Here is a 16,514-nt window from a genome sequence, read left to right as displayed (position 1 = left end):
AAAATGAACAGCTCGAGGAACAGCTTCATCCCACCTGCAATCATTCTTTCAGATAAGCCCTTGGCATAATTGTCTTATTCCGCTTTTATTTCACTTATTTCTACTGTTATCCTATTATTCTGATGTTTTGAATGGGTTTACCTTCCTTTTAAAAACCTGTTTCTGCTTTTGAGTCACATCCTCCCTGTTTATGTGTCCTCAGCTGCTTCAGTACCTAAGTTTTTGGGATTTTTGTTGTTGTTGATGTTGTTATTCTGCCTCTGATTAGTTTTTTTGTGTGAACAGAAATAATAAAACTAAGGAAATTAATTGAATGAAATTATATTGGATGCTTCATCTGAAAATAAGCTCTGTCACGTAATATTTGTGTGTACACAGCAGCAGTACGGCGCGGGCGGAGACAAGAAGAATTTATTTCATCAAACTGCTGAACGGAAAATAATTCACATCTGAAACTTTCCCTGGATCTGCAGATTTCTGTTTCAGCCAGTTTATCTGCACAATGTTGCTAGAGCCTCTATCTGTCTTGATATAAAACACATCACTGCTTGTGTGCAGCGTGGGAATGTCACCGGGCGACATGTGATCCAAACACTGCTATACTGAAATGTTTTTTGCTCTTTGATTTTTTTTTTTTGTTAAGCTTTTATTTTGAAAACTGCCTGTCCTCCCTGTGTCTGTCCTGTCAGTGATTGATAGTTGTTTTGGTTTCCCTGCTCGTGTGTATATATGTATATATATATATATATATATATTTATATATATATATATATATGTATATATGTGTGAATGTGTTCAATACATATATTTGCATTGAACACATTCACATAAAAAGTCACCCCAACCTGAACAACAACACATTAATAAGTAAAAATACTTAAAATATTAAACATAATCAGTCACACAAACACCTACTGGTATTTGCCAAGAGCAAGCTAACACAAAGCACTGAGCGTGTGCGCGCGCGTGCGTGTGTGTGCGTGTGTGTGTGTGTGTGTCTGTGAGGAACAAAAAAAAAAAACATATGGACATTCTCAGAACTTTAAATGATTTTCTGGGGATTAAGACCTGGTTTTAGTGTTAGGGTTCTAGACTTGGGTTTAGGTTAAGGGTTAAAGTTATACATTTAGTTGTGATGGTTAAGGTTAGGGTAAGGGGGATGCATTATGTCTTAAGTGTCCTCAGTAGGAATGTGAGTATTTGGTTTTCTTACATCTTCAGGACCTTCTCTGGTATAAACCCTGACTTATTCAGGACTAGTCGTCCTCATGCAGATCAAACCCTGGTCCGACTGAGGCAGAACTCCTGGTATAGGGTTAAGGTTAGGGTGGGAAGTTAACTAGTTGGTTAAGGGTTGTGGTAAGGTCTTTGTCTCGGCTGTCGAGTCCAAACAAGAACTGCGCAAACCTGAGTGTGTGCGCGCGTGTGCCTGCGCGTGTGTGTGTGTGTGTGGGTGGGTAGTTGTCAATCTGTGCCATACCTTGTTAATGAAGGACCCCCGACTCTCGACCACCCCTCTCTCTCTCCTGCCTTCTCTCAGTCATCCCCCACCCTTCCCCTCTCTCCCTCCCTCCCTCTCCTCTCTCTCTACATACATTGGAGGCTGCGAGCTGCAGCGGCGGCAGACATCGGTGCGGATCGCCGTGTGTGTGCGTGCGTGTGTCTGATGATCTGTGGATGAGGAGGAGGAGGAGGAGGAGGAGGGCGAGGATAATCTGGTCGGACCTATGGTGGTGTGGATCTCCCGCATCCACGGACACTTTTCCCTTTCTCAACGTGGATTCACATTCACTCACCACAGGTAAGCTTAAGCTCTCTCATCTTTTTTTTTTTTGCACAAGTTTCCATCCTACGAAACGGGCGTTTACAGCGTATTTGTGACACGTTGTTGTAGAGGAATAGACTAAGATATACCTTTTCTTAAGTTATGTTGAGGATGAGGATCAAGATTTAACTTGGGAGTCACGTCTCGACAGCAGCTGACACGCAGATGTCCACTCAGTGTTTTTACGCACTTGGTGCCACGTTTGATTTTGTTTTCAGTCTCCACATGGACGTGTGTAGAAGTTTCGCTGCTCAGTAATAAGACGTTGCATCTCATACACATTGGCTGTATTTACGCGTGCGTAAAAGTGTGGATTATAACTGATAGGTCCACGTTTTCCTTTTGCGCACGGCATCAATACATCTGAGCCTTTTACGCACCGCGAGCTCCGCATCGCCCCAAAACTTTTCCTTCCTGCATTGACAGTCGAAAGTGACTCCAACCTTCTTTCAGTTTCTCTGCTCTGTGCATCTTTACACACGCGCATTAACCTTTTAATGGAAACATTCTTTGATTTGCTTATTGATGTGTATGATTGTGCCATGCCCAGCCCAAACACGCTTACAAGACTGAAGTAGAACGTTAATGACAAATAATACCAAACAAGCGAACCTTCCTGTTGCTTTTAACAAGCTTTAGACACATAATGTATTTACCAACTTGTAGAAATGAAACTTTAATGGCACCAGTATTCTTCATTCGTCACAATAAGGAGAATACACAATTAAAGTGACTGATTCTCGACAACCCATTATTCTCCCTGTACATTTTTATATCCGCCGACCTTTTGTCAAGGTTTTGCATTCACCATGGTAATTATGCATGCTTTGACTTTTCATGTTCATAATTTGAAAAAATGCCTGTTTTGTATTGTTTTGTTCTTTTAGTCGAGCCAGTTACTTAATCAGTCTTATTTATATTGCATGCAAAAAATAAATATCATTCAGCTCAAACTTGGCCGTTATGATGGAATATAAAGTTTTAGAACTTCTGTAGAAATACACACAAGTGGGTCACATCTAGGGTAATTCTAATGTGTGGTTGTGTAGAGATTGGAGTTTGTGTCTCACTGTGCATTTAGATTTGACATGATTTACTGCTGTAGCCAGAAAAAGACTCATGGGAGTCATTAAGGTTAATAGTGTTACAGCATGTAAGTGCTTTATACCTGCCAGTCATTCTATGTGTGTTTGTGTGTGTAATCATTCTTCAGAATGACTCATATTAAATATAAAGAACCCCAAAAAAAGGGTGTTTAATCCTGCTCATGTGGGACGCTGAGCAGGTTGGTAGAAAAGGCGTTTTCTCCTCAAGTCCCAGTCTTAAGAAGTCTTGTATCTCCTGGTGCTATATACAGGACCCTTGAGCTGTGTGTCCAAAGCTGTAGCCTCATACAAACACACCGTAGCACTCTACTGCAGCCTCTGGCGACTGGTGATAAGGCGTCAGGGGGGTGAGCCCCAACTCTGAACCCCCTCATAGAGGAGTCCAGGAGCTTGTGGGTCAGGCTCTGTGACCACTTTGATTAAAGGATAATAAAGCCATTTATAAGGAGCTTTCAGGTGACGTAATGAAGCAGAGAGGAGATAAAAGCACAGAGTTCCTCCTGCTAAGCTCTTATTTCCAGGCACCAACAAATATAGTAGAATTTGCACCCAGCAAATTTATGTTGAGGTGTTAAGTTTGGTCGCGTGGAAAGCAGAAAGTAAAAGTGTAATAATTGTCGTGATAAGTTGCGAGGGAGGTGGCAAACATCAGTTGCCTGAGGCTTATATTGCAGGAGCTATGAACTAACAGGTTAGGTGTTTGGTCACAGAATACACTGTGCAACTGTTTTTTTTGTTACTCTCAATTCAGCCGTAAATAATAGTGACACAGTTAGGATTAACAGATACAGTATATTTTATGGTCCTTGTAACACGCCTGCTGGCAGCTTTGTAAATCTGTTGCCAGACAATGTTGCCCCCAGGTGACTTCACTCCTCAGTAGCAACAAATCTGGCTGCTTTTGTCATCCCGGGGGAACAATTTCTATGTGTAGTTGATGTGTTCACTTCCGCAGCACTGAAGCCTGTCGGCTCCTGAAGCTCTCTCTGCAAGTCTGTGGAGATAACTCAGCTCGAGCTGATGCACACATGCTTACATTAGGGTTTGATTTGCTGACAAATCTACAACAGAAAAACATCCACTTTCGAGCAAAATTGATGACTCAATCAGCTCACACAGATCGCTGGGCAATAATTTAATGATAATAAATATAACTTTCTTCAGTCATCATGTAACGGAGCTTCAATATACAGTATGTATGGATATTTATGCCCCTGCACAAACACACATGTAATCAGCTCGTTGGACTTGTAACTGGAGGGTTGCCAGTTTGAATCTTGGGATGGTTCAAGGGCATCCCCCACTGCTCTTGTGCTCGGTTTATGTGTGTTCACTACTGGCGTGTAAAAAGGATGGGTTAAATGCAGAGGTTGAATTCACTGTCACTAATTGGCGTGTGTGCAAAAATGACAAATTCTAATTGAATGTCTTTCCTCAGCATCTTAAAAACAAGTGTGTCGCTTTATCGAGACATTAGACAGACATTTCAAACGATCGCAATCACCAAAGTCGCAAAATAACAAACGTGAATGTTCTGATAGAGGCAGCGGTGGATCAGTGGACTTTGATGTGTTTACAAAGTTGATTTAGCTTCAGTTTCCTGGAGGAAAATGCTGCCCAATTGCAAGACAAAGCAGTTATCAGTATGGTTTGGAACGGTAAAGCCCGGCTCAGGCTTGTGTTTAGACTGAGAGCAGTACCTTTACTTGGTATAGGCGGGTGTGGGCCGCGTCAGCGAGATCGTACCGCTGCGACGACAACAACATTGAACGCGACACAACAGACAACAATGGAGGACATCCAACCGCTCTTTCGTTTGTGGCTGTTTGTCTCAACAACATGTTTTCCTGTCGCCCAATCAGCTGACTGTGGTGGCGCCCACGTCCACGCCATTAACTCTGGCACCTCTGGAGAAGCGTTGACCGTACCAAACTGAAACATGACTATAGACTTTCAAGGGTTCAGTTCCTCATACAAACACTCTTTACGTCTCAGAGAACGACAGTAGAATGCATCTATGGAGTCTCTGTAACAGTGACATGAACCTGACCTGTTAGAGGTATCGGCTTATTGATTAGCCATTGATCTTCAGTGAGGATTTATAGGCAGCCGTTAGAGAGCTGAGATAAAAGTCCCCAGCCTTTAAAGTCTGTTGCTTCCTTAAAGTTTAACTCTTTTTTTTTACTCTTACCCAGCTCCAATATGTGCTGCTTTATCAAATTCAATAAATGAATTCCCTGAGAGTGTGGTCACCTCTGTCACAGCAGTGTCAGATCAGCGCCTCACTGTTCCTCTGTATCTGTTCTCAGATGTTTTCAACGCCTGCATAGAACATTTGATATTCATAAAGAATTCATAGAACCATAAGAACGTGAGTAACTCTTGTTTAAAAGTCTGTTTTTAAACGTATAACACCCGGGATTATTAAACACATACATCACACTAACGTCTCTAATGTGATGTCTCGCGCTGCTTCTCTTCTCTGCTGTCAGATGGTAGTGATGATGATGATGATGAATATCACAGCAGGAGGTGTTGATGTAAACCTAAACTTTGACTTCTTACGTAACAGAGTCAGTGCTTTGTCTGATGTGCAACCTCTGCTGGTGTAAAACCTAACTACACACAAGAAATGAAACACAGATTAACATTAAATAACACCTTTGTATTGTGTTCATTCCTAATGGCAGTTAGTGGTAGAAGTAGGCGGATTAACTGGGAGTGTCACTTATTTATTGTGCATTTTTGTTCTCAGAATCTTGATAAATGCTGCTCAGTCACTAAAACTTTATTTTTCCATCCAAACGTTTGACAAAGTTCATTTGTTTATGACATTTATTTCATATTTAGTTTATATATTATTTTTAATGTCACAGGCCACCATCAGACAACCCTCTAATAAACGGCTACTTAACCCATACTAGTTGTAACTTACAGTTATCTGAGCAAGTTAGTGACAGATTCAGCTGAAAATGGTTTGGATACACACAGGAAGTGACATGTTTTATGTTAAAAGGCAGAATTACTGGAAGCTTAATAAGTTCCACTGTAATAAAGACTGTAAAATGGGAGCAGGCTCAATTTTCCACTAAAATAATGTACTTAGTTTGAGAGCAGTTACCCTTAAAAAAGGTTCTGAGAGTTTGCCTCCCTGGAGGTTCTTGGACCACACTTTCAGAACCTTTGCTATAAGTCAAAGTCACTGGGTGGAAAAGAAAAAAAAAAAAAAAATCTAAGGGAAATTCTTGGCAACTGACAAGGTGGTTTATGCATGACCGGTGTGTGTGTGTGTGTGTGTGTGTGTGTGTGTGTGTCTGGTGCAATTTCAGTTCTCATGTATACTTGTGTGTGTGTGTGTGTGTGTGTGTTTGTTTGAGAGCGAGACCAGAAGTATTAGTATAACTTAAAGATATTAGGCCCTGTCGTGTTTGGTAAATAGCCATTCATCATGCATGCCTCTCTGTGATGGTACCCACACAAGACCCAATCCATTAGTGGGCTGGGCGTCGACTCTCAGTGTGTGTGTGTGTGTGTGTGTAATTTATTATAATGCCTCAGGAGCTCTGACACCACCAAAAGTGCATGTGCATTTGAAAGAGAGAAGGAGAGAGCGCATTTATTTTGAGCAGTAATTCAATGTTGTTATGATATCGGTGACCAAATTTAATTTCATAGATACAGCATGTTTCTGACTGTGTGTGTGTGTGTGTGTGTGTGTGTTGTGCGTGCGTGCGTGCCTAAACACTGTAGTCACCAGTGGTCCTCACGGAGAACGTTTGTGCGTGTGTGTGTGTGTGTGGGGGACAAAAAGCAAGTCCCCATAATGTGAATTATTACATCTCAAGGTATATTATAACAATAATTATGTTGTATGGATAAGGTGAGGTTTAGTTTAAGGTTAGGGTTAGGCCTCTAGTTATAGTTATAGATACAGTTAGTCTCCAGCAAATGAATGTAAGCCAATATAATGTCCTCGGAAGTCATGGAAAGCAGATGTGTGTGTGTAGCAAGGCAGAGGATTGATGGATGGTATGTTAAACAAACCTTGATAATGACACTGCACAGAAACACTATATCCTTGACTCCCCACACACACACACACACACACACACACACACTTACGAACAACCTTCCGTCTTCGATGCACCGAACAATCCTGTCACTTACGTCTGCTGTTGTCATATCGAGAGTGAAGACATGAGCTGCACTGGGAATGTGTGTGAACCTAACAGCTCAGTCTCAACAACACACAACGACATCATTCTTGTGTCATTTGTGTCTATGGTGTGATTGACATCATTTCTTTTTTACATGAAGGTAGAAGTGTCATAGAGATCTTCTGTCCTCCATTTCTGAAACAACGTCTTGGCATTTGGACATCACTGACATCCAGTGTTTGGAATAACGCCGTTTAAAAGAACGGCGTTATATTTTCACTAACGGGGTAATCTAACTAAATACTTTTCCCGTCGTTACAGCGCCGTTAACGTTACTGGACGTAAAATGTGCTGCGTTACTATGCATTGATTGAATAAACTGTGTAATCCCAACTGGCTCACAGCTAGTGAGGAGGCGGGTTAATAACGAGGTAAGAGATTATGATTGACCAAGGCAGAGTCACGCTTCACGCATTCCAGCATACGCGCCACACACACACACACACACACTGTTTCATTGTGATTAAAGGCAAGAACGTACATGTAATGTGTACATGTAATGTGTACATGTAATGTGTACATTATGTCCCGGAGCAAAAACTCCGTTATAAGCAATTCTAATTTAATGAAGCGTCTCACGACGGCACACGCATCTACAAAGTTAGTTGCCAAAAACACCGATTATTGAGAGTTTGATTTATTTCATTAAGAATAAGACGACAGAGCTAAACACACTTTTTTTGTTGTTTAAAAGTTTACTTTTGTTGTCTCAGGTTGAGAGAGTTTGATTTCATTTGCTAGAGTTAAATGCACTTTATATGGTGTAACTGTTTACTTTTCTTACAAAGATAATACTTGAAGTGCAGGATAAACATCTGTCGACGTGCAATAAATATAGAAAGTTATGTACAAACATCTGTCTGTTCTACTCATTTCAACTGACTTGTGAAAACTACACAAAAAAATCCAAATTCTTTGACATATAGCAACTTAATATATAGCAACAGTAACACAAATAGTTACTTTCCCTGGTAACGAGTTACTTTTATTATAGAGTCATTCAGTTACTAACTAAGTAGTGAGTAACTATAACTAATTACTTTTTTAAAGTAATGTCCCCAACACTGGTGACATCTGTAAACTGTTTGGTTATTGCAAAACATGAGACAACACATTTGATGAGACAACACTTTTGATGAGACAACACATTTGATGAGACAACACATTTGATGAGTCAACACGTTCGATGAGACTACACGTCTGACGAGACAACACATCTCATGAGACAACACGTCTGATGAGACAACACGTCTGATGAGACAATACTTTTGATGAGACAACACTTTTGATGAGACAACACCTTTGATGAGACAACACGTCTGATGAGACGTTTGACATAACAATTTGTTTATTGCTGCCTAGTGCAATTGACATTCGGGCCACGCCTTTGAATTGACTTTGCATGCAGTTTGGTCATGTGACAGATTTTATCTCCTTTGATGTAAACACACAGTCACTATTAGCGTTCTCGAAGGGCCTGAAAAAAACCCGACCCGACGCAGCCCGACACACCAGCATGAATTGTCCGCCTGAACCCGACCCGGCCCGTCTCTGTCTCTCTGAATACATTTTCCCATTGATCGAAGCGTGGTGTTTGCATGGTGCTGCTGCTGCTGTAGACGTAGCACCCGTCTCCTGGCTCGCGTCATCTGGGTCCTCCTGTACCAGCTGACAGGCGGTACTCTAGTCACCAGCAGAGGGCACTAGACCAGGAACAAAACAGGACACTTGATTAGTAGAGATGCCCACTGTCATAAAACATGAAGAACAAGCAACAAACAAACACTCTGTGATTATATTCATGGCTAATAACTCCTGATTGGCACATAATCAACAGTTGGCTGTCACTAATTGTGAAATATTAAAGACTGATATTAAGCCTTCGATTAGTCTGCGAGTCTGTGACGACTCCTGTAGACCTGCAACCAAGCTTAATGAAACCACACGTGTTTTAGTAACTGGTCGAGCTCCTCCGCTTACTCATCCAGTGTGAACTCTCACCAACAAGCAATCCTATTAATCAGTTTATATCCTGAAATAAAAGTCATGTATATACATCACTGTTACATCCACACAGTAGCATGGAGTATTAGCGCCTCACTGAAGAAGAAAAGTAAGCTTTGAAGAATAAAGTCCAGAATTTTGCAAGAATAAATTTGTAATATTTCTGTATGGCAATACGTTTAGGGTTAAACAAGTAAGGAAATACTTGTTCCTCTGGGGCATAAACAGAATTAGCTGTCACATCAGGTGGATGAAGGCATACACCATCAAGGGAACAATATTACAAGCTTTGTCTCATAATATTGTGACTTTATTCTTGTAATATTACAGCTTTACCCTGGAAAAGCTTAAATATATATTCTTCTTATTCAGGAGTGACAGTGAGTGGAGGAGTCCAACACTCACTGTCAACCCAAGTGTGTCAGAAAGGATGACGTTCTTGTTTTTTTCACGTAAACTTGACAGCCTCTTTAAAGCCCTTGCCTACAGTACATATAAAAAGTTTATTCTAAGGATACATTATTTTTATTTAAAACCTACCCTTATACAAACATACCAATGGGTAGTTACATTTCTGTCAAAAACCCAAAAGCAACCAAAAAGTGATTGTGCAGGGCTAAAAATAAATGACACAGCAAATGTGATGTGGAGTTAATACATAAAATGCACATGCGTATTAAAGGTTAAATCTGTAAATGATGATTTCTCATCCATCATAAGACACCACACAGACGTTGGAGTGACACGGGTTTATGTCTGTGTGCAGTACAGTGAGTCAACAACAACCGTGGAACACTTCAGAGCACAACGAGCTCCTGTGTCGTCTGCAGTTTGGTTTGCAGCGAGGGAACTTTTAATGAGAGATAAACAATGTGATGCCGGACACCCCCATTACCCCCACACACACACACACACACACACACACACACACACACGTTGTATTTAATTGAATTGTGTCTCTTCTCTGTGATATAATTGTACGGGCTCCCATTGCAATTATGATTTGATAAATTGTGCAGCACAAGGTTATTTACAAGATAACACCACATGGTTCCTTTAGTGGAAAAGCCAGTGGAAGCCTGCAATTATTGAACTAATTCAAAATACAGCTGCAGTGTAAAGTAGATGTGATGTAGTGAAACCTGTCAGCTGGGATTGGCACAAGCACGACCCGCGACCCTCATGTGGAGGAATGAATGAATGAATGAATGCAAGAATTAGGATAGAATGAAGGTTTCCCACATCCCACCCCCTCCTGTCAAAGCCACGCCCCCAGAACACACACTGGAAGAGAGAGCACTGTGAGGAACTCTTTACTGATACCGAACACATCATGTCAGAATGACGTGAAAGAAAACACCAAACATTATTGTTAGTGACAGAGGAAATGGAAAAGACAACTCATGTTAATAACATTATTATAAGAGCTACAAATACTTTTATTTACAGAGACAACTTTATCTATTGAGGGCTACTAGGCTCTGAGGAGAATTCCAACAAATAAGATAAGTGTTTAAGAAACCAGTTACGGATTATAGCTTTAACTCACACACCATTAAACATGTGTCCTCCACCGCCTCACACAGGATGAGATAACTGCTGCTCATCACCGTTCACCTGCAAACACCGAATTTCTTATATCTGTCTCTAATTTTCTCTTCCTTCTTCTCCTTTATCTGCCTTTTATAATGCACTCCAGCATTAGGCCGGGAAAAGCTTGTTAAAGACATCGCTGCCGCTGAAGTTTGCTTTTCTTCAAAGAGATAAAGGATCAATTTCCACACATTGCTTCACAGCATTGAGTGAGTTCACTGTGTCTATAGACACACACACACACACACACACACACACACACACACAAAGACAAAGTCGATGGAATAACATCCAAAAAAACAATTAGTCTGTCAGTCTCGCTGTCTGAAGGCTTGTGATCTTGCCTACAGGCTACAAGTAGAAAGCATCAGCAGAGGCGAGAGGATTAAAACTGTTTTCATGTGTCTGTTTGTGCTGTATTATCCCGCAGCTCATGGACAATGCAGTGAATCCAGAGTGTTGCAGGGTTCAATGCCATTGCACTCCTCGCACAGGTACCATTTAACCCTACCTGGGTGAAACTCTGGCTAACTGGCTCTTCAAACTGAGTTTTTCTGAACGAAACGAGAGGAAACAACATTTTATTCTGAAGGTGCAGGGCTGGCAAAGTATAAAAAGTATGCACTCTTAATCCATCGCCACAGTAGAGTAGCCTAAAAATGACTCAAGTAAAAGTACTGTTACTTTAAGATGATAATTACTTGAAGTAAAAGTACTCAAGAAAATAATTACTCAAGTACTGAGTTTCTTGGGATTTATTTTTGAGCAACACAAATAATATAAAATAGACACGACGCATTATAAAACAGCAATGTTCAAATTAAGATAATGTTAAATAATAATATTTTAAATGAAACAATAAATATGGTCTTAATAATAAAATAAATAACCCTTGAACTAAAACAATAATACATTAATTCTTTAGGAAATTGTCCGGCGTGTACAACAGAAACCTGGAGGCAGGAGACCAGAGACCAGAGACCAGAGCCTCGGTGTCGAACACAGTAAACAACGAACCACTGGTGTGTTTTAAGTCACGGCACGGAGTCACATGACAACACTTGTCATGTGACTTAACTGGCTGCAGTTTTTGTCAGCCATAGCCAACAGGGAGAGAAATAGATCACACATGTAATATATAAAAAAATAAAGTCAAATTGGACGGCGTAAAAATACAGTTCTTTCTTCAAATATATATACTCAAGTAAAAGTTCAAGTATGTTGCAATAAAACTACTACAGTTTATTCAAAATGTGACTCATATTTACAGGTAAGTATGTATAAGTATAAGTCTGTTACAAGGAGTAAATGTAGCACGCTACTATCCACCACTGATATTAAATCATAAACACCAGGGAGTAGATCAAAGATAAAGAAAAGAAATCATACATTTGTAAAAATAAATAAATGAATAAATAAATAAAAGTACCTCTTGTAACTCACTTTCATGGGGGAAAGGGAAAAATGTAAGAAATGTCATTGAGCCTAAAATGCACCAGTGTAAATACCAATACTTTAGGTGTATTGTATGTACATATGATTTACACTTTAACAACTGCTTGTAATGTGTTAGTGTATTGTGGGTCTGTGCATGTGTGCGTTGTCCTACTGTATGTGTCTCTTTAAACCAATGTGAGTGAGGACGTTTTAGAGTAGAGCAGTCTCCAGGAAATGAATGTATGTCAATAAAGTCATGAAGTCATGGAAACCAGATTGTGTGTGTGTGTGTGTGTGTGTGTGTGTGTGTGTCGTGATGCGTGTCCAGGTATTACTAATGTTGTGGGGACCTTAACCTGTTTACACAGTCACATTATGGGGACTTGTCTTCCTTGTGGGGACAATAAGCAAGTCCCCATAACGTAAATTACTACATTTTAAGGTGAAGGTATGTTTTAAGGTTAGGCTGAGATTGAGATTAGGGTTAGGGTTAGGGTTAGGATTAGGATTAGGCCAGTAGTAATTGTGGTTAGGGTTAGAGTAAGTCTCCAGGAGATGAATGTAAGTCAATGCAATGTCCCCTCATCGAATGTGTGTGTGTGTGTGTGTGTGTGTGTGTGTGTGTGTGTGTGTGTGTGTGCGTGATGCGTGTCCAGGTATTACTAATGTTGTGGGGACCTTAACCTGTTTACACAGTCACATTATGGGGACTTGTCTTCCTTGTGGGGACAAAAAGCAAGTCCCCATAACGTAAATTACTACATTTTAAGGTGAAGGTATGTTTTAAGGTTAGGCTGAGATTGAGATTAGGGTTAGGGTTAGGGTTAGGATTAGGATTAGGCCAGTAGTAATTGTGGTTAGGGTTAGAGTAAGTCTCCAGGAAATGAATGTAAGTCAATGCAATGTCCCCTCATCGAACATGTGTGTGTGTGTGTGTGTGTGTGTGTGTGTGTGTGTGTGTGTGTGTGTGTGCCTTCAGCTCAGCGAGATGGAGGACATAAATCCTCCCTGTCGCTCTGTAATAATAAAAAGTTTAACATCAATTTGAAGTGACACATGCTAAGTTATGGTGATTGCCACGCCTCTACTTGTCCAGCTGATACTCAGCTCTTTTCTCGTTTCACCATTGATCATTTAAAGCTAAAGTGTCACCTCTGGGGCATCTTCCACTCGAGGGATGACTATCACCAATCTATTCAACAGCTTTCGCTGACAAACAACAGAGGGAAACTGTTAGCCGCAGGAATGCGCCGAAACTTTGTCAACCTCTGTCGCTGTAATTGTAGATTCAATTTCCAATCTGTCTCTCACTCACAGCCTTTCCCTGTCTCATTCCTGTTTTTATCGACAGCTGACCTGTAACCGGTTGGAGCGAGGGACGAGAGAGAAGAGCAAATGGAAAGGAGAAGAGGATGAGTAAGAGAAAGCTGGACCCAAGAGATTCATTTTACACAATGGGAGCCTCTGGCTCTGCACACATTTGATTTCAAAAAGAATAAAGGAGACTTTTCCTAAAGAAGCCCGACAGGATTTCGACTTCACTTTAGTGCTTTGGCCTGTAGTGAGAGAACTAGTCATGACAGCACTCTGAACAGAGAAACAACTTCTTTTTCATCCCGTTCGCCTTAAGCCCGTCTGCAGCTTTTCACCTAAAACTCTTCTTTGCCATGGAGAAAACATACTCATTAACTGCACACTACGACGAGTTCCAGGAAGTGAAATACGGTGGTCGCTACAGCAGTGATATCCTCAGCAACGGCATGACCCTTCACCTGGGGGGCAGTCTGGACCGTCATGTGGGGCGGAGCAGGGGAGGGACCTGGTCAAACGGGCGAAACAAAGATGTGAGCAACGCCAGCGGCAATGGAGGGCTTCCTCGGTGGAGCCGCAGAGAGATCTGTCTACTCTCGGCTTTGGTGTTTGCAGCGGGCATGTGTGTCATTCTGGGCAGCATGCTGGCACTTAAGTACATTTCCCTGGATGCACAACAGGACCCGCAGTGCCGGCAAGACTGCCAGCGCAAGCGCTCGCTACTGCGCACAGCTCGCATGGTCCAGGCCAATATTGACCCAACGATCCAGCCCTGCCAGGACTTCTATTCCTTCGCCTGTGGCGGCTGGTTGAGGCGCCACGGCATCCCCGAGGACAAGCTCAGCTACGGCATCATCACCGCTATAGGGGAACACAATGAGGAGAAACTCCAGCACCTCCTGATAGAGCCCATACGGAGGCGTGGGCCCGACTCAGCCGAGCGCAAGGTCAAAGAGTTCTACAAGTCCTGCATCAACATCCAGGAAATCGACAAGCTGGGCTCTGACCCCATGACGGAGGTGATCGACAGCTGCGGGGGGTGGGACCTGGTGGGGGCTCCCTCCGGTGCTGCCGGGTGGGAGCAAGAAGGTGCACCGCAGAGGCCGGACTTCAACGAGCTGCTGTACAGGACGCAGGGCGTGTACAGCACCCCCGTCTTCTTCTCCCTCACTGTCAACGTGGACGACAAAAACTCCTCCAGGAACGCAATCAGGGTGAGGAGCTTTAACAGGTGCATGTTTCTGTGTGTGTTTCAGGACATTATTTATATATATATATTAAGTGTGGTTGTATGAGACACTGAAGACATTGTCAGTGTAATCAGACATGGATGCAGATTTTTGTCACTTAGCAAAAAAGCTCAACGAATAATGGTCTCATGTCCTCCAGCATCCATGAAGCTTCTCTGTGGTCTTTGACATTACATTACATTACATTTAGCAGACGCTTTTATCCAAAGCGACTTACAATAAGTGCATTTCAAGTAAGTACGTTCAAGTAAGTGCATTTTTTTTGTGTGTCGTCGTCATCGTCTTAGTCGAGGTAGAGTGCAAAGAGATGTGTTTTCCTCTTTTCCTCTTGTCCAGCAGCTCATCATCATCATCCTTTGTCCAGTATAATCACGATCCCTCCTCCTCATGTGACCAAACCATCTCAACCATTTTTCAAACCGTTCAACCCGAGCTGTCTCTTGAATATGCTAATTTCCAATCCTGTCCATCCTGGTCATACCCAGTGAAAATCTCAGCATCTTCAGCTCTGCCACCTCCAGCTCCGCCTCCTGTCTTTTAGACACACCCACTTTCTCCAAACCTTACATCACAGCAGGTCTCACTGCCGTCTTGTCGACCATCACCCCTGACACGTGTCTCCACCCACTCTCATCTTCACCTCTGTTGTCCTGTGTCCATTACTTTGGATGATTGACCCCAGGTATTTAAACTAATCCACTTTCACTAACTCCACTCCTTCTGTTTTCCATGTTTTCATTATGCGTCATCACAGTCTAGGAGATCTAAGAAGCTTCTGCAGGGTCTCTGTAACAGTGGCGTGATCCTGACGTGTCAGAGGTCTCGGCTTATTGATTACCTATTGATTTTCACTGAGGATTTATCGGCTGCAGTTAGAGAAGCGTTGTTTCTCTAAAGAGCAACTTAAGAGCTTGCTTTAAATTTGACGTGTTCAGGGTTAGCGCTTTGGTGTTAGCATGGCATTGTCCACTGCTGACCAGCATGTTCTGTAATCCCTGTGGTCACATGTTAAGAGGTCAGGCCGGGGCCACACAATCATGATCATGTTGCTTTTCACTATGTCGCACTTGTGCAGCTGTGCTGCCTGCATGGGATGTGTGTCTTAGTCATGTGAGTGAGCCATGCTGCTGCTCTTGAGGAAAGTGAAAATAGTCATTTACACAGTTTCGTCCACCAAAGGTGTCACAAAAACAACACTTTCTGTCCCAGTTTCAAAGTAAATTAGTCCATTTATTTATTTCAACTAGGCTGTGAAATATAACAGTATAACAACATATGTATATATATATATATATATATACATATATATATAGTCAGTCATCATCTAACCGCTTTATCCTCCACCAGAGGGTCGCGGGGGGTGCTGTGCCAATCTCAGCTACATCGGGCGATAGGCGGGGTACACCCTGGACAGTTCGCCAGTCCACCGCAGGGCCACACATAAATAGAGACAAACAACCATTCACTCTCACACTCACTCCTATGGTCAATTTAGAGTGTCCAATTTACCTAATCCCCACATTGCATGTTTTTGGACTGTGGGAGGAAGCCGGAGAACCCGGAGAGAACCCACGCACACACGGGGAGAACATGCAAACTCCATGCAGAAAGGCCCTTGTTCCAACAGGGGCTCGAACCCGGGTCTTCTCGCTGCAAGGCGAGAGTGCTAACCACTACACCACTGTGTGGCAATATATATATATATATAATTATATATAATTATATATATATATATACATATATATATATATATATATATATATATATATAT

At 41.9% G+C, this 16,514-nt stretch overlaps 1 protein-coding gene across 4 annotated transcripts in view; it reads left to right on the top strand.

Moving 5' to 3' along the window:
- The first annotated feature begins 1,639 nt into the window (after nucleotides 1-1,639).
- LOC122773919 (endothelin-converting enzyme-like 1) overlaps nucleotides 1,640-16,514 on the top strand; it is a 68,312-nt gene continuing 53,437 nt past the window's right edge. For 2 of the 4 annotated variants that reach the window (XM_044032912.1, XM_044032909.1), the window contains exons 1-3: nucleotides 1,692-1,801; nucleotides 10,852-10,954; nucleotides 13,534-14,707. In XM_044032912.1, coding sequence (XP_043888847.1) covers nucleotides 13,850-14,707 — 858 coding nt within the window. In that variant the 5' untranslated portion in view covers nucleotides 1,692-1,801; nucleotides 10,852-10,954; nucleotides 13,534-13,849. Of the gene's footprint in view, nucleotides 1,802-10,851; nucleotides 10,955-11,746; nucleotides 11,768-13,533; nucleotides 14,708-16,514 lie in introns of those variants that run through there. The other 2 variants (XM_044032910.1, XM_044032911.1) reach the window with 2 other exon arrangements.

The sequence above is a fragment of the Solea senegalensis genome, linkage group LG8, assembly GCF_019176455.1.
Source record: "Solea senegalensis isolate Sse05_10M linkage group LG8, IFAPA_SoseM_1, whole genome shotgun sequence".
NCBI lineage: Eukaryota > Metazoa > Chordata > Actinopteri > Pleuronectiformes > Soleidae > Solea > Solea senegalensis.
The sequence above is the reverse complement of the archived record's forward strand: the minus strand, read 5'-3'. Positions and strand labels throughout refer to the sequence as shown.